This window comes from Sciurus carolinensis, chromosome 15 (assembly GCF_902686445.1).
Source record: "Sciurus carolinensis chromosome 15, mSciCar1.2, whole genome shotgun sequence".
NCBI classification, from domain to species: Eukaryota; Metazoa; Chordata; class Mammalia; order Rodentia; family Sciuridae; genus Sciurus; species Sciurus carolinensis.
In genome coordinates this window covers 36,358,656-36,377,451 of record NC_062227.1, presented here as the reverse complement: position 1 = coordinate 36,377,451, position 18,796 = coordinate 36,358,656, and the positions used below count along the sequence as shown (strand labels likewise).

At 36.5% G+C, this 18,796-nt stretch overlaps 1 protein-coding gene across 1 annotated transcript in view; it reads right to left on the bottom strand.

The window, feature by feature from the left end:
- The window catches only part of Taf4b (TATA-box binding protein associated factor 4b), a 146,965-nt gene that overhangs the window by 45,369 nt on the left and 82,800 nt on the right, over positions 1-18,796 (bottom strand). The window contains 3 exon segments of the mRNA XM_047525878.1: positions 8,213-8,269; positions 14,275-14,361; positions 14,363-14,401. Coding sequence (XP_047381834.1) covers positions 8,213-8,269; positions 14,275-14,361; positions 14,363-14,401 — 183 coding nt within the window.

Here is an 18,796-nt window from a genome sequence, read left to right as displayed (position 1 = left end):
TTGATACTTGTGTTTTAGCATATGATCTACAGTTAGGTTTAGGCCACAGGTTCCAATGTGACTTCTGTCGGTTGTAGCTCTAAAGTCCATTCAATTTTAAAAGCCTTAGCAATACTATTTCAATCTGTCCCACATATGTGTTACCCAGTTGTCAGTCTGCAACCCAAGTCTTTAGCAAGCTCATCAGAAGTACGTAGGACAAATGTGTAGCTCAGGAGTGGCCTATTAATTTAAAATAGTGTCCTGGCGTTCCTCCTGAGTTCCTCCTTTTTCTGCCATCTTCCCAGTAACTTTTGGTTCCCTCGTACTCATTTTTTGGTCCTCTGAGCAAAACACAGGGCTTTAGTTGTGTACATGTGGCTTTGCCACACACTTCTGTGACTGTCCACATTTTGATCCAGCATCTGGAAGAATGGGGGAGTAGATGGATGACATCCTCACCAAAGGCTCAGCAATCTTTTGAATTCTCATCTTCTTCCCCAATCTGCCTATTATTTAAAAGCTCACAAATAGTTGCTCAATGCATTCAGGCCAGATTTTATAGCTGTACTGAGTAAGAGATACAATATGGAGTGCCTTTACTCATCTTAACAGGAACCTTTAAATTGTAGATTAACCAGAGCATATTTCTGATATATTATGTGCCAACTAGCCTTTGTTTAGCAATATATAAGCCTGCTTGCTCACCAACACCAGAAACAAACACCCTGTTTCAAAGAGACTACACAGATTGAGTAGGTTCTCTTTAATAGACTCACACTTTCCTTTATGGCTAATGAAGACACAGAAGCCTTCCTTTCCTTATCATTGTCTCTCTGCTAGGAAGCAGAGGGTTCTAAAATTCAAATTGATGTCCTACAAAGCAACAGTAATTGAAGATTATTTTATTCCTTGTGTTCAGTACTTCTCTGAGTTTAAGTAAAACATTTGGAAGGAGATCAACACCACAAAAAACATTAATAAAGTGGGTTTTATCCCAGGGATGCAAGGTTGGTTCAACATCTGGAAATCAATAAATGTCATTCACCATATCAACAGACTTAAAGTCAAGAATCACATGATTATTTCAATAGATGCAGAAAAAACATTTGATAAAATACAGCACCCCTTCATGCTCAAAATACTAGAAAAAATAGGGATAGTGGGAACATTCCTTTACATTGTAAAGGTTATCTATGCTAAGCCCATGGCCAATATCATTCTAAATGGTGAAAAACTAAAAGCATTCCCCCTAACTGGAACAAGGCAGGGATGCCCTCTTTCACCACTTCTATTCAATATCGTCCTTGAAACTCTAGCCAGAACAATTAGGCAGACCAAAGAAATTAAAGGGATACGAATAGGAAAAGAAGAAAATTGCCCCTATTTGCTGATGACATGATTATATATATAGTTAGAGGAACCGAGAAATTCCACCAGAAAGCTTTTAGAACTCATAAGTGAATTCAGTAAAGTAGCAGGTTATAAGATCAATGCTCATAAATCTAATGCATTTTTATTCATAAGTGATGAATCCTCAGAAAGAGAAGTTAGGAAAACTACCCCGTTCACAATAGACTCGAAAAAAATAAAATACTTGGGAATCAATCTAACAAAAGAGGTGAAAGACCTCTACAATGAAACTACAGAACACTAAAGAAAGAAATTAAAGAAAACCTTAGAAGTTGGAAAGATCTCCCATGTTCTTGGATAGGAAGAATTAATATTGTCAAAACGGCCATACTATCAAAAGCGCTATACAGATTCAATGCAATTCCAATTAAAATCCCTATGACGTACCTTACAGAAATAGAGCAAGCAATTATGAAATTCATCTGGAAGAATAAGAAACCCAGAATAGCTAAAGCAATCCTTAGCAGGAAGAGTGAGGCAAGGGGTATCACAATACCAGATCTTCAACTATACTACAAAGCAATAGTAATAAATACGGCATGGTATTGGCACCAAAATAGACAGGTAGATCAATGGTACAGAATAGAGGACATGGACACAAACACAAATAAATACAGTTTTCTCATACTAGACAAAGGGTCCAAAAATATGCAATGGAGAAAAGATAGCCTCTTCAACAAATGATGCTGGGAAAACTGGAAATCCATATGCAGCAGAATGAAACTAAACCCCTATGTCCCCCCTGCACAAAACTCAACTCAAAATGGATCAAGGACCTTGAAATGAGACCACAGACCCTTCATCTCATAGAAGAAAAAGTAGGTCCAAATCTTCAACATGTTGGCTTAGGATCAGACTTCCTTAACAGGACTCCCATTGCACAAGAAATAAAAGCAAGAATCAATAACTGGGATAGATTCAACCTAAAAAGCTTTCTCTCAGCAAAGGATACTGTCAGCAATGTGAAGAGAGAGCCTACAGAGTGGGAGAAAATCTTTGTCATTCATACTTCAGATAGAGTACTAATTTCCAGAATATATAAAGAACTCAAAAAACTCTACACCAAGAATACAAATAACCCAATCAACAAATGGGCTAAGGAAATGAACAGTCACTTCACAGAAGAAGATCTACAAGCAATCAACAAACATGAAAAAATGTTCAACATCTCTAGTAATAAGAGAAATGCAAACCAAAACTACCCCAAGATTCCATCTCACCCCAATTAGAATGGCAATTATCAAGAATACAAGCAACAATAGGTGTTGGAGAGGATGTGGGAAAAAAGTACACTCATACATTGCTGGTGGGGATGCAAATTAGTGCAGCCACTATGGAAAGCAGTATGGAGATTCCTTAGAAAACTTGAATAGAACCACCATCTGACCCAGCTATCCCACTCCTTAAAATCAGCATACTACAGTGATGCAGCCACATCAATGTTCATAGCTGCTCAATTCACAATAGCTAGATTGTGGAACCAACCTAGATGCCCCTCAATTGATGAATGGATAAATAAACTGTGGTATATATATATATATATATATACATATATATATATATATATATATATATACATACACACAATGGAATATTACTCAGCCATAAAGAATGATAAAATTATGGCATTTGCAGGCAAATGGATGAAATTGGAGAATATCATGCTAAGTGAGATAAGCCAATCTCAAAAAAAACAAAGGATGAATGATCTCACTGATAAACGGATGATGACATATGATGGGGGGGGGGGAGGGGGGCAAGAATGGAGGAAGGAGGGACTGTATAGAGGGAAAAGAGGGGTGGGGGAGAAGGAAAAAATAACAGAATGAATCAAACAACATTACCCTATGTAAATGTATGATTACAAAAATGGTATGCCTTTACTTCATGTATAAACAGAGAATAATATGTATCCCATTTGTTTACAATAAAAATAAACTTAATAAAAACGTGCTAAATCTCAGATTCCCAAATCATGGCATTTTGTTTAATCTTCATTGACCACTTCAAGGGAAAATGAAAATTAAAGCCTCCTTTCTCCTCCTCAACAAATGGTTCTAAATATGATCTGTAGAATAGCAATGGCAATAAGAGCAGCATCTGGGAATTTGCTGGAAACAAATTTTCTGGCCCTACTCCAGACCTACCATATCATAAATGCTGGGTGTGGGCACACCAATCTGTATTTTTACAAGTCCTCCAGATAATGTTCGTGCACACTAAACTTTGAGAACCACTGTCTTAGACTATCAATGCTTTGCTTATTGTTTCTCAGATATGTTATACAAAAGCTCTTATAACTTATTTTAAGAATATCTTATCCATTCTGCCACAATTTGATGGCTAGAATGCACTTGGTTTTTTCTTGTATAATGGAGACTGAACCCAGGGGCATTCTAACTCTGAGCTACATCCTCTTTTAAAAGTTTTATTCTGAGTCAAAATCCTGCCAAGTTGCCCATACTGGTCTCAAACTTGTGATCCTACTACTTTAGCATCCCGAGTACCTAGGATGGCAGGTGTGCACCACCATGCCTGGCTAGAATGTACCTTTAATGACAAATTTGTTTTGCCCTGTCCAATGTTCCATGAATTTTGGCCCATGCAGAACCAACATTGTTTAAATACAATTGCTACGTTAATGGTTAGCTTACTATCACATTTCACCGACTCTGTATCCTTTCAAATTTCATGTTGAAAATAGCTGTTCCTCTCTCATATCTAAACATATATTTTTTCTAGTCAGTAATGAGCCTTATAATTCAGTACATTATTTCTTACACAATTTATATTGTTTATGGAAAGTTGTAGTTATTTTTATAACCTATGATTTCCTTAAAAATCCTAAAGATTTCACAGTACTTGTTAACTAATCTCTTATGTATTTTTATCATTCAATGCTTATTCTTTTGCCCAGTTCCTACAGGTTGCTCTGCAAAGCCAATGTGCCAGCAGATATATGACTTGTATTCCCTTTTCCACCTTCTACTGTCTGATTAAAAAGTAAAATGGGAGTGCTAGTAAGTATTAAGAGAAATAAAGGAATTCTTTGTCTCACTCTGCACAGATGCACTGAACTCACATTTCCCAAAAGAGAAGAAGAAATGTAAAAGGAAATGAGGGTCACAAAATAGATAACAAATGTTTAAGAAATCAGGATGTAGGCTGGGGAGATAGCTCAGTTGGTAGAGTGCCTGCCATGCAAGAACAAGGCCCTGGGTTCAATCGCCAGCACCACCACAAAAAAAAAAAAGAAAAAAGAAAAAAAAACAAAGAAAGAAATCAAAATGTTTGAACTGCAAGGTCAGATGGCTTGCTCTGCAGAATTTTGGATGATGTGGTAAGAGAGGAAAACACTGAGGGCTAGATGTTAATCTAGGACATACAACAAACATTTTGGACAAGTCTGCAGCTGCATTAAACAAAATATGTACTTGCTTGTTTGAAATTAGAATTTAGCAATTAGTAATCTATTTAAAACTTCTCATACTAGATGGTGAAATTGAAGAATATCAGCATTTACATTTTAGATAAGGTATCTAGGAAAATCTTACCCCCCCTCAAAATGGAAATTCTGAAAGTCTGGGTATTAAAAATTTAAAGTTATAAGACAGAAAGAATGTATTTCTTTAATTGAGGCAAAAAATATACTAGGGAAAAAAGATAGCACTTAAGTTTAAAATAAAATGTTTGAATGACAAGGATATCCACAGACATTTTGTCAGACAAGAGGTTTTTAAATAGATAACCTGTCAGGTCCATAATAACAGTATACCACAGAACCACTTCAATACACTGAGAGCAGGAAAACCCAAAGACAGCCTATTTTTTATGGTTCCCAATGAGAATGACAAAACTGAGACATCAATGGGAAGAACAAAAAGAAATTTTTAGATACCTTCATTTAAAACCTGCGCAATTTAACACAATTAGTCCGCATAAGAATTTAATAGCCTCTAAAATTGTATTAGAAAAATAACCTCAAGAGAAAGGATCAAGATCAAAACTCTTGTCCTCAACAGCTGAAAGCAAACGTGGATTATGAAGGTGATTCAGACTGTGATTTAATATCTATATGATAAATTTCACTGCTGAAATGTTTTCAGCATAAGTAAAGCCTACAACCTCTCTAAACAGTTCTTCAGAGTTCTTCATTTATTCCATACTGGCATTAATCTGTTTCCTGTGATGAGCTTGATAGGGAGGGATTACCTGAAAAGGGAAAGCAAAGCAGTTCTAAATCAATCACCATCAAGGAATCTGTGCTAATCTTTACAAGTGAATGAAGACAACTGCCCAGATAGTCAAATAGGAAAGAATAACAAACCAAAGTATTATAGCTTACACCATGGTGATAGTGGTTAGTGTGTAACCTTACAAATTACAACAATTCAACTCTATTAAGGTAGGAACAATATGCAATCAAATAAAATATGGTAACCCTGTGTAATTGATTCTGAAGGGGAGTCCTTTGAACCTTAAAGTTACTAACGGCTCTGGGGACAGGAGGATGACAAAAATGACTATTTAACTTTTGAACATTTGCAACTAATACAGAGTGGCTCTGTTCTTGGACCAAAGCCAATGTATTTGATTCCCTTTTTGATCAAAGAGGATTTACAGTAGGAAGCAATAGAAAACTTTCAAGAAACTCTGGAAAGAAATTATATTGGGTTCTTTTAATGTTGCTTGAAAGAAAGATAAGTGGAGATAGATACAAAGGGAGAGAAAATAACAGGTTGCTACTACCTATTCTCAGTAAGAAAGGCAGTGTTTTAAGTTTTTTTTTGTGTCTTGAATAGTTTTTTTTAATTTTTTTATTTTTACAGACTGCAATTTGTTTCATTGTACACAAATGGAATACATCTTTCATTTCTAACGGTTGTGCACAATGTAGATTTATACCATTCGTGAATCATACATGTACTTAGGGTAATGAGGTCTGTCTCAGTCCACCATTTTTCATAGACTGCCGCCTCCTCCCTCTCATTTCTCTCTACATAATCTATAATTCCTCCATTCTTCTCTCACCCCTCTGAATATTCTTTGAAAAATCCTGTCTACCAATTCATCCCTCAGGGAATAATTAAATACAATACTAAAAAAGGAACAACAAAAAAATCAACAACGCACTCAAAAAAAAAAAAAAAAATCAAACAACGCCAAAGGAAAAACTAACCTAATGTTTATGAAGGAAGAGGAACAGAAAGGGTGAGATCTTTAAGGTTAAAGGGGTAAGTTTTCAGATACATGTCTTCCAAAAAGGGGATACAATTAGAAGAAAGTGAGGTAAGTATCCAAGCAGTCCTTAATTAAAACAAAGAGCAACGATAGGGTTGTACACCTCCAAATAATCTATCATCGAGCCATGTTTGCTTAATGAGAAAGACAGGTACATTTCTCGAGTTAATATTTTTAGATAAATTTTCCACTGAAAAGAAATTAGTATGAGAAATATTTATTGAAAATAAAATGGTTTGACCCCTTTTAATGTTTTCCCTTTCTGGCATTCCTTGTCCTAACCCTGATACCTCTCTACCCAGAGTTCGTGTATTTCCCTTCTGTATGTTAATGAAAACACAACACCTGATTGTAAGAATCTTACTAGATTCCATTGTTTTGCCTCAGCTCCTACATTAATCCAAACAATAAGGGCCTTTAAAACATTCATAAATAACCTGCTGCTGCTGGCACCTAGGAGCCAAGTGCAGCAATGTTAAGCAACAACAAATTTCATAGTTCAAGAGGCACAGTTAAGGAAAAAAAGGTTGCTCAGGAAATCACTCTTATTTAGCACAAAGATCCTTAAAAATTGCATGAAATCAGTCAAGTAACTATAGAAACCAATTTCTTCAGCTCCATATCACACGTCTCACACCTCGATTGTCTTTATTATCGTCTGCTGTCAGATCCTTAATCAGAAATGTGAACAGGCTTGATGATTTATTCAGGAGTGAAAAGAATCTGTAGGTCAAGTGAAAATTCTCATGCATGCACACACTTGCATGTGTACACACACACACTCATACACACACCACATCTTCAACCTTAGGTACTTTCATTTCATTCTGTTCTCAGAAGCTCTGGGGGCAACTCCAGTGAGATCCAATATTAAGGCGCAATTAAAATAAGCTCCAATTAGTGGAGCTTTTTCTCTGGGGCTAGAAAAGTCAGGAAATGGATATTGGGAAATGTAAAAAGTCAGCTACTGAGAGGAGGCTGCAGACATAAATGAACTTATTTGTTGATTTCTACAGTTGCTATGCAGAGGCCTCTGGGAGTAAAGCTTAACCAGTCTAAGCTATAAACTAAACCCCTGCAGCTAAACATGAACGGTGTGAAACAAGGGCTCCATTCCAGAACAGAAAACTGCTGGGCCCAGAAAATTAAAAGCCAGAGGCATTTTCCATTTAAAACTAAATCCCAGTACCGCCTCCCAGCCAAAGAATTATAAGCAGTATCAATTTACAAAACGAACAATTACCCTGGAAAAATGTAGCCTATTGTACAGTCCCAGATGCTAAATCTCAAAAGTTTCTTCTTTTTTTAATCCCACATTATATTCCTCCAAGTTCACTGCTGAAGGTTACAAAGAGTCATTTCTAGACAGGCCTAAGCCTTGAAAGTAAATTTTAAAAAGAGAGCACATAACTCATTGACCTCATTTGAAGTACTGCCCTTGCCTTTAGCAGTTCCTGTCCTTCCCCAAGGCTTCTGCAATGGTATGCAACAGCAAATAAACCCTGACCTAATTGCCTAGGAGAGAGCTGCCAACCTTCCCTCAAACACAAAGAGAAGCATGGTGACTTGAAAGTCCTACCTCTTTGGCTTTCTGCTTTAATCTCAGCTGTTCTGGATCTTCTTTATTGGAACGACTCTATCAAAGGAAAAGAAAATTTTAATAGAAATTACGAGCATCTAAACACCATAGTCACCGTTAAATATTTAATAACGACATTTCACTTGTGATTGAAAATCCTAGCTCCAGGGGCAATGCCTCAATCCAGTCTAGCTGCACTCCCGCCCTCTCCCCCTCATCATCTGGGCCGGCTGCTGCGTCCTAGCCTGAAGGAAGCTTATACTGAAATGATGCTAACAATGTCAGTCAGGTCCAGTTGAGGCTGACGTTCTTGTCGGAACACTGGAAACTAAAAATGGATGGTACACATGAAGAAAAAGAGAACTGCTGGCTCAAAAGAATGAAAACAATCACCATTGGCTCATCTTCAGGTCAAGGCAGTTTTGGAACACATGATTATTTCTAAGGACCGTGAAAATCAAGACTTCACTCACCTTGAAACAAATCTCTTTTAAAAGCATAATTTTTAAAAGTAGAAAATACATTTCAATGTTTTCACTAAGTGTATTTTCTCTATAACACATTAGAATGCCAGGCACAAGTAAATGTTCATAAATGCTTACTGAATGCCACTTTTCACATTAGAAGACTGACAATAAGCTATCAGTTATATATAATTTAATCATAAAACAAAAGATATAAACTTCATTTCTGAAACCAGGAATATATATTCACTAGAAAACATGCTTGAGATAGGTGTATCCTTTTTATTCATCCTAATGGAGTTACTTAACTCCTATAATCTGGAGTATTTGCTCTGTACAAATTCAACCTTCACTAACTAAGTCAGCTAACAAGCTAAAAACTAAAAAGTAATCTATTTACTAAGTTAACTGATAGTTTTATGAATTTACCAATACCTTTGTTAAAGAAAAGCACAGAGATGGAAGGTTTCCATTGTTAAAAGAAAGCACAAGAGGCTTAAGCATGCATTTTAATTTCAAACACTTAACTACCTATACTAAATTCTACCTAAAACATGCATTTTTCTCCATTTTAGTCCCAATCTACTATAACAACTTCATCTGAGTCAAACTAAGACTCTTTTGTTATTGTATCTATAATCTTGAGAGAATGAAATGGGTGTACATGTTTATATACAAATATGCATATACACATGATATATAATGTGTATAATATGATTTTTGCTCCAGTATAAAATGGGCACATTTGGGTGTTACATCTTTATTAGTCATCCACCAGCTACTGGTTATTCATAGTGCAGATATTACACTATGGGTCACTGTTCTAGACTTGGAGATGTATGATATGTAAAACATTTCACATGAGTAAAAATGCTGAGACTGGTAAGTACTTTAAAGAAAATAAATAGAAAGATGTGATAGAAACAGATAAAACTGGTGAGTACCTCTTTAGGTGAGTATGGAAGTTATCTCTGAGGAATGACATTTGAGTAAATGTCTCATAAGAAAAAAAGAAGCAGCCATGAAAAGATCTGGGGAAGGACATTCCAAGCAGAAAGCACAGTAAATGCTAAAGCCTTATATGGGAACAACTTGGGTGTAACTGATATAGAGAGAAGGCCCACATGTTTGATTGACACAGAAAATTTGAAGGGAAGAAAGGTTGGAGATCAGGTGTTGCCTTGTAGGGGAGTTATTCCAGTTGTAAGAACAAGACACCAGAGGGTGGCTTACGGCACAGAGGGAGATGCCCCTGAGGTGACTCCAAAGGGGTCTTCTGCAGCTATGTAGAGGGTGCACTGTAGGGATTCATGACTGAAGTAACAGGCCTCAGCGCAATGAGAAGACCATTCCAAAGCAAATGTTCTGGATAAGGGACTGAGTAAGAGAAAAGTGAATGCATCACAGCAAAGGATATAATGACAAATGATTAGACTGGAAACACATTTTACAGGTAAAGACAACCAGGCCATCGATGGGCTGGATATAGAAAATAAGAGGAAACAAGAATGACGATTAGGACCTTGCCTAAGCAACAAGAAAGGATGGTAATTCCAACTTTCTGAGAAGGCAAAGATCTAACAAAGAGCAGATTTAGGGGAAAGAACCCAATGTTCAGTTTAAATGCCTAATTAGTTTGTGCCTGGCAGGCACAACTTGGCATACTCAAGGAACAAAAAGGTTGGTGAGACTGCCAGGGTAGTGGCACATCCCCAGCTACTCAAGAAGCTGAGGCAGGAGGATCACAAATTCGAGATCAGCTGTGGCAGGTTAGTGAGACCATCTCAAAATAAAAATAAAAAGCCCTGAGATCTAGCTTTTCAGTAAAGCACCCTGGGTTCAATCCCCAGTAACAAAGGGGCAGGGATAAGGCCAGTGTAATTAGAGTTGAGTGAGGAAAGAGGAAGTGATTGAGGCAAAAGGGAGGTAAGGACAAGACAATGTAAGGCCCTTATCAAATCTGGTAAAAGGTTTCGATTTATTTTAAAATGCAACAGGAAGCCACTGAAAGCTTTTTGTTTTTGTTATAAAACACTATTCTCACAATAGTTTGATAAAGGGATTGTAGAAGGAAAAGGAGATCAGTTAAAAGGTATTATAAAAGTCTATATAAAAGATGTTTAGGCTACAGTAGTGACAATGGTTATGAAAACATCACCATGGATATATTTCAGAAATGAATAGGAAGTGAACTGAATGTGGAAGAGAGATAGAGAGAAGCTAAAGATGACTCCTAGGATTTTGATCTGAACTCTGGCAAATGATGAGTGTCATCTACTGAATTAAGAAAAGCTGTAAGAGAGAAGAGAAAATCAGAGTCTTTTGGACATAATAAATTTGAGATGCCTATTAGTCACTGAAGCAATATGAAGCAGGCAGTTAGCCGCAAGAGCCCAGAATTTCAGGATGTATGCTGAATTGGAAATTAATCTTAGGAGAGATTAAGAGAGAGAGGGAAAGGCCTAGAACTGAAAACTGGGGCATTCCCAACACTTAAAAGTCTGTCTGGTGAGAGAAAAAAAAAAAAAGGAAAAGTCAACAGACCGAGAGAAAGTATCATACCTATATTCAATAATCACTACTAGACTTGTATTTAATAGTTTATGACCTTGTTTACAACCCACTTTAAACTGGAAATAAAACACTAATAACCACCTCATTACAATGGCTGAGTGCTTGCTTATAGCACTTGTGGGCTCAAGGAAGACATCTTGTCCTATTCCTGCCTTTCCCAAGGCAGAGGTCAGCACTGGGGCTGAGGCTGAGACACCTTATCAGGTATGGGCCAATGACCAAGAATACAGGTGGCAAAAAGATCAGGGCACCTCACTGAGCATGAGCCAATGGGGTATGGTGGTTAATGGGAAGGATAATGAAATGGGGCTGGAAGAATTAACAGTAACCGACAGAGATGTCAGCAGCATGGCTAGTTGAGAGATTAGTTATATTAGTTACACTGAAGGATTAGTTCATTGATCAGTTGAGAGCTAAATTGATTGAGGACATGAGTTAAATATATTGAGGATGACGGCAGTCAGTTTCTGACTACTGGAGAGAGTTTTTACAAACATGGAAAGGTTAAGGATAGAAAGAACCCTATGATACTAGATTACAGTTGGAGGGATCCATCTGAATTCATGATTGTATATAGACACACACAGATATAGGAACAGTTACTAACGTATATTGGTTACATAGGTACACATACTACAATTCCTAGATTTCTTCAATGAGATGGCCTGACACTCTGTTAAGCAATGAGAACAGTGTATATCTAATAAGTGGTTTCCTGACTATTATTTTCAATAAAAAGAAACAGAATTCCTTACAGAAAGAGTTGATTCAGGCTGGTCAGAAATAGTAAAAAGCTAGGCCTGGAATACCCTGAGAAGAAGTAAGGACAAGTTCAATAAGTACCAAAGGACCAAAGTGCCAGTTTGAAAGGGTCTCCCACTCAAGCAATTTGAATATCAAAATAATGATAGTGCCAGGCACAGTAGCCCATGTCTATTATTCCAGTGGCTTGGGAGGCTAAGCCAGAAGGATTACAAGTGTGAAGCCAGCCTCAGCAAGAACCTTTCTCAAAATAAAAAATTTAAAAAATTGGGTTGGAGATGTGTTCAGTGGTTAAGCAGCCTTGGGTTCAATTCCTGGTATCAAAAAAAAAAAAAACAGTAATGGATTACAACTGATTGATTGAATGGACAGAGAAATTCATAAAGCCCACACTATATGACCAAGGGAGAAAGGAGCTCTTTCATATAGTAGAATGCTAAAAAAACATTAAGTGAGCTATAGAAACAAAGAATTAGCATTTGGCAACCATCACAGAAGTGACTAATCCAGGCAGATATTACAATGAATGCTAAGGTTGATACATGGAAGATTTGAGGAATGGAACATTGGTATCATCTTAAATAGCTTCCTACAAAGAACTAAAAAACTACAAAGGAGGAAATGTCAATTTAAAATGGAGGGAACTGGAAGCATCTACACAAACAGGTGACCAAGGCTACCTTCTGAAATGGTCAGCCAAGAAGAAGGTAGTATCATTTCTGTGCATTCCTGCCAAGAATGCATGACTGGTCATGAGGAAATACCAGATGAATCCAGATTGAGGGTCATCCTGTATTCAGAAAGTAAGACCCTACATTCTCGAATACTGTTTAAAGACGTGAATTAACAAGAAAGACCAAGACTAACTGAACAAATGGGAAAAGAGATTACAACAAAATGCAATACATGTTCCTGAATGGAAAATGAAACAAAGGAGAAAAAAGACACAGGGGAGACAGCTGGTGAAATTAGGTCAAGTGTCTACACAATTGATAGTTGTGTTACATTGTCAGTTCCTGACTTGGAGGGTTACAAAGGAGGCTGTCCTTATTTTCACAGAATACATACTAGAATGTTTAGAGTGATGGGATATCATATCTGAAGACTACTTCAAATGGTTCAGAAAATAATTCACTTAGTTCCAACAGTTATACAACTCTGGATAGACTTTAAAAAAAAGTCTAAGACTTTTTACAGACAGACATGGACAAACCAATGAAAGTTTGTGTTTGTGTGTGTGTGTGTGGTGTTTGTGTGTTTAGACATGGTGGGGAAGAACAGAGATGAAGCAAATGCAATAAAATGTTAAATGGGAAAACATGGGAAAGGGGGCTGAGGATGCAGTTCTGGTCAACTCTTCTACAGATATGAAATTATTTCAATTTAATTTTCAAAAAAGCAATCAGTACCCTGGGCATAGTGGCACATGCCTGTAACCCCAGTGGTTTTGGTAGGCTGAGGCAGGAAGAGGGTCACAAATTTAAGATGTAGTGCTCCTGAGTTAAATCCCCAGTATCACAAAAACAAAACAAAGAAAAAAGCAATTGGTACATAATTAGGAACAAATACTCTAAAAGGGAGGTTTCCAAGAAAACTAGAAATCAAAACTAAGGTGCTTCAAAAAAAAAAAAAAAAAATGACGACTTCAGTGCTCAGCCTTTAAGACTTCTTGTATGGCCCTGAAGCTTATGAATAAGTGTGGAGCTACAAAATGCAAACTGTAGTATCATTAAACTTTTACCCCAATCTGGCATTAATAGTCATGGGAAACATTTAAATAAAGAAGAAAGGAAATAAGTGAGTATATAGTCTCACTTGTATGTTCTCTTTCCTCTCTCATTTCCAATCATCTTATATTTTAGTTCATATAATCTAAATTATTCCTAATTTTATTCATAATGTTTCTGTCTACTTTCTAAATTTTATTTCCTGAACTCTAACTTGGCACATATCAAATCTTATCCTAAACTTTTACAAAACAATTTTACCTGGGAGCTGGGGTGGGTGGGTAGGTAGGCATGATGCCTGACTCTCAGGAAATGAAAGTGAAGAGACAAAAGATTATGACTCATTGAACTAAATTAACTGAAAGCCACTGTACCACACCATCCTGGCTGTGAGACATACCATTACTAATTTCATTTTAAGAAATCCTCCAGAGAAATCTAAAGGCTTAATAAAGCCAAGACAGTCAACCAATGATAAAGCCAATTCTGACCTCACTGACAGGCCTGTTCACTCATGAATCATGTAGGCCCTTACCTTGGCTGCCTTAAGTAACATTTCTCTTTCTTCTAAATCTTTTCTCTGTTTCTCCAATAGATCCAGCTTTTCAAGAAATTTGAGCTGTGGACCGAGTATCACTAGACAGGATATAATTTTCACTTGTCTGAAAAAAAAAGTTTTTATGATGATCTTGGGCAATGCATTCTACATTAGCTATGGTTATAATTCAGGTAAGACAGTAACATCAACACATATAGGGAGCTAAATTTTCAGGTATTATTTTTGTTTATGATAAGTAAACTTAACAAAACAAACAAATAAAAACCAGGAATCTTAATCATCCTTAAAATTTGAGAGATGATCTAACATTTACATTTCAAAGAGAAATTCTACTAAACCTCATTGGGAGCAGGGGTAAGCAATTAAGCCAACTACAGGAAGAAGAATGCAAGAGAGTATACCATTTACCTATAATTTAAATCTTTTTAGTTAAATTATTGTCGATCTCAGCAGACCTTAATATAAGTAATTAAATCTTAGGCCTATGAAGACAAAGGCAAGAAAAGCAAGAAACAATCCCCCACTGAAAACTAAACCAAAGATGAAAGTTATCCACTCTGGTTAGTCTACCCTTAACAAATGAATACAACTTCTATCAAAATACAACATAAGACAAGTGACAAATATTAGAATCCTGAAGCCCTGTTTGAGAATTCCCTTAAGGTATGAATTTAGACAGAAACTGTAGTCAAAGAAAATAAATGTATAATCTATAATGAGTCACACAGAAGTATAATTGTCTTAATTTTTCATAAAATGATAAAATTTTAAATGTCCCATTTATTCTGATATGAAGTGTGAATCTCTGCTTTCCAGTCTAAGTATTTTCTAGTTTTCTTTACCTATCTGTCCTCTGTAATGCACAGACCTGTGTGTGGTTTGCTGGGGAACAGGGGTGGGTAGGGAGGAGTACAGGAATTTTTTCTGATTTTTTTTTCTTCTTTTTTTTTTTGCTGCACTGGGGATAGAACCCAGGGTTTTGCACTTGCTAGGCAAGCACTCTACCACTAATTGCATCCCCAGTGATTTTTTTTTTAATTATTTTTTTATTTGGAGACAGGGTTTCTCTAAGTTACCCAGGCTAGCCTCGAACTTGCAATCCTCCTGCCTCAGCCTCCTGAATAGTCAGGTTTAGAGGTGGGTTCATTGTGTGGGCTTCCCAATCAATATTAAAGACACTGTACTACATACTCATCTCAGTATTTCAGACAACTGGAGGTTGCAACTGTATAGCAGAAAAACTGAACATTAAGTTCAACAGTCAGTGCCTGGCCTGGAAATCAGTGTACAGCACCACTCCCATCTTTGCTTTATCCTCAAGCTTATGCTGATTCAATAACTGGGAATGAGAGATTTCATATGCCCAGGATTCTTTTTTAAATTAAATTTTTATTGTTGGTATTTAACTAGATCAAAAGAGTATTACATAGTTTAAGGAAGAAGGATGTATAGTGCTACTTATTTTACTTCATGCTTAATACACAAAGAATTCCCAAATGTTTTTTTAAAGTTAAACAATACAAGATAGAATATGGAACACATTATAGGCCAACCATAGAGGTTAAACATAATAACAGTGGTTTCTTAAATACTTCATCTTTACCATTTTTGTGTTCAGACACTCTGGAGATAGTTTACTGACAGGATTTAATGTAAAAGGACAACAAACACTAAATTAAAAAGAGTGCAACTTTCTAAATTTTAACCCTATCACATTTCCATTCTGTTTCTTTTTTCTCCCAACTGCCTCTGGCATCATACATTCTTCCTTTTCTCTTCCAGATAATACTAAACAAAGGAGTGCCTGTCCTTTTCCCACTGAGTCCTAACCCTTTCTAACAACAGTTAACCCCAGTCTTACCACACTGCTTCCTATCTCAGCAGGCCTCACAAAATGAAGGCTTCATGTACCAACAGAGTAGGGTTTTACCAAACATTACATATTAAATGATTTACCAATGAAAATATGTAGACCCAAGTAATTCTTCAGTGGGAAACACCTGGCAGCAAGATCAAAAGCTCTGTACGGACATGTCATTTTTACTTCTTTACCTAAATATCAGTTTATGGTTTATGATTAATTAGAGAATTATAACTAGCCAGGTGAAAGATTATCAAAAGTAAATGGCTGTCCAGAGAAGAAAGAAATGTTAGAATCTCACTGTTTTTATATATTCAGAGACTAGGATTTCCTACATTGTACAGATAAAAATAAATCCTATCAGGAATGAACTAAAAACTCAAGGACAAGCCTGAATCTTTGATGCAAAGATTATTACAATTAAACTCTACAAAATAAGGGTGATTTTGAACTAAATTCAAGTATCATTAAATGAGTATTATTTCTGTTTAATGAAGGATGATAATCCTTTGTCTTTCTACATATGTAAATTCCAATGGTGGCATTAGCTGTACTAAGGAATGTGTGAGGAAAAGCAGATAGTGGAAAATCAATCAGAATAGGCAGTGTATAGCTGGCAAGGTGGCACATGCCTGTAATCCCAGTGGCTCTAGAGGCTGGAGGCAGGAGGATTGTGAGTTCAAAGCCAGCCTCAGCAACAGCGAGGCACTGAGCAACTCAATGAGACCCTGTCTCTAAATAAAATACAAAATAGGTCTGGGGATGTGCTTCAGTGGTTGAGTGTCTCTGAGTTCAATCTCCAGTACCAAAAAAATTAAAAAAGAATAGGCAGTGATAAGACAGGGTCAAGGAAGTATTAGCTTTAAGCTAAGTCAGTGACGTCTTCTAGGAGGAGTAGATACTATTCATTTTGCCTAGGGCAACTAACTCCTTGAAACATATGTTATTCATAAACAACAGAAGAATTCCATCTGAAGGCTACACACAATAGAGCTCAATAAACATTACTTGGGAAATTCTCTTCCGTACTAAATTGTACATATTACATTTTGTACAGAAACATCCCACTAGAAATGATGATGTACTCATGTATTTCTGAAACAACAATTAAGGTAGGAAAAAGGAGAATTCAGGTGTGAAAAATTTTTAAGGCACTTTTAAAAGTTAAGGACCAAAAAGATAACTAATTTCTTCATGTTACAAAATTAAAGATATCAATTCAAACTAGATTGTTACAGGTTTAGGGTGTTGTTCATCTCCAAGCAACCACTTAGAAAATATACAAAAATGGATAAAGATAAAACTTGGTGGTAGAGCACTTGTCTGACATTCATGAGTCCCTGGTTTGATCCCAGAAAAAGAAAGAAAACATATACAAAAGTAAATCAAATTGGTACATGTAAAGAAAAAAAAAAATCAATAAACAGTAGGGCATACGGAAATAAAGTAACAAAATAGCAGAAGCCCTTTCTTAGCAGTAATTATTTTAAATGTAAATGGATTAAACTCCTCAGTCAAAAAGTAGAGACAAACAGAGGTTGAAGGGCTGTGGAGGATGGGGGGAGGACAACAAACAACAAAAAAACATGATCCAACTATAAATGTTGTCTGCAAGAGACTAACTTTAGATGAACACATACAAATTGAGTGAAAACAAAGAATGAAAAAAGATATTTCATGCACATAAAACCAAAGGAAGGGGTAGGGTTCTGACTCAGTGGTAGAAAGCTTGCCTAGCATGTGTGAGGCACTGAGTTTGATCCTTAGCACCACAATATAATAAATAAAATAAAGGTCCTTGACAACTAAAAATTATTTAAAAAAAAGGAAGCATTGGTATTCATGCTAATATCACACAAGATGGACATTAAGTCAAAGTCTGTTAGAGAGACAAAGAAACTGAATGCAGTGGAATGGGCCTGTAGCTCAGGCTACTTAAGAGGCTGAGACAGGAGGATCACTGGAGTCCAGATGTTAAGGACAAGCCTGGTTAACACAGCAAGACCCTATTTCTTAATTTAAAGAGAGAGACAGAATGAGAAAATAAAAGGGTTCATTTATCAGAATTGCAATAATTTGGGTCTCAACTGTCCTCCAAAGACCCATGTGTTTCAGGCTTGGTTCACAGTTGGGTGATGCCAATGGGAGACTGTGGAACTTTAGGAGATGAAGCCTAGTGTTTAGTTTGGTTACTGGAGGTGAGCCCCCGAAGGGGATATTGGGACCCTCGGCTCCTCCTCTTTTTCTTTTGTGTTTCCCAGCCACCATGAAGTCAACATCTTGTTCCACTGCACATGTTTCTGCTGTGATACACTACCTTACCACAGGCCCAAAGCAGTGGGGTCAATTTTCCATGGATAAGAATTTCTAAAACTGTGAGCCAAAAGAAACTTTTCTTATTTTTTAAGTTTACTCTCTCAAGTAATTGTTATAGAACAGAAAGATGACTAAGAAAGACACACCACTGTCAACACGTGAAGCACAGTGTCGATTTTTTTTTTGGTATTGGTAATGGAACCCAGGACTGTGTACGTACTAAACCACTGAGTTACAATAGCAGAGACTTTATTTTTTTTTTATTATTTTTTTATTGTAAACAAATGGGATACATGTTGTTTCTCTGTTTGTACATGGCGT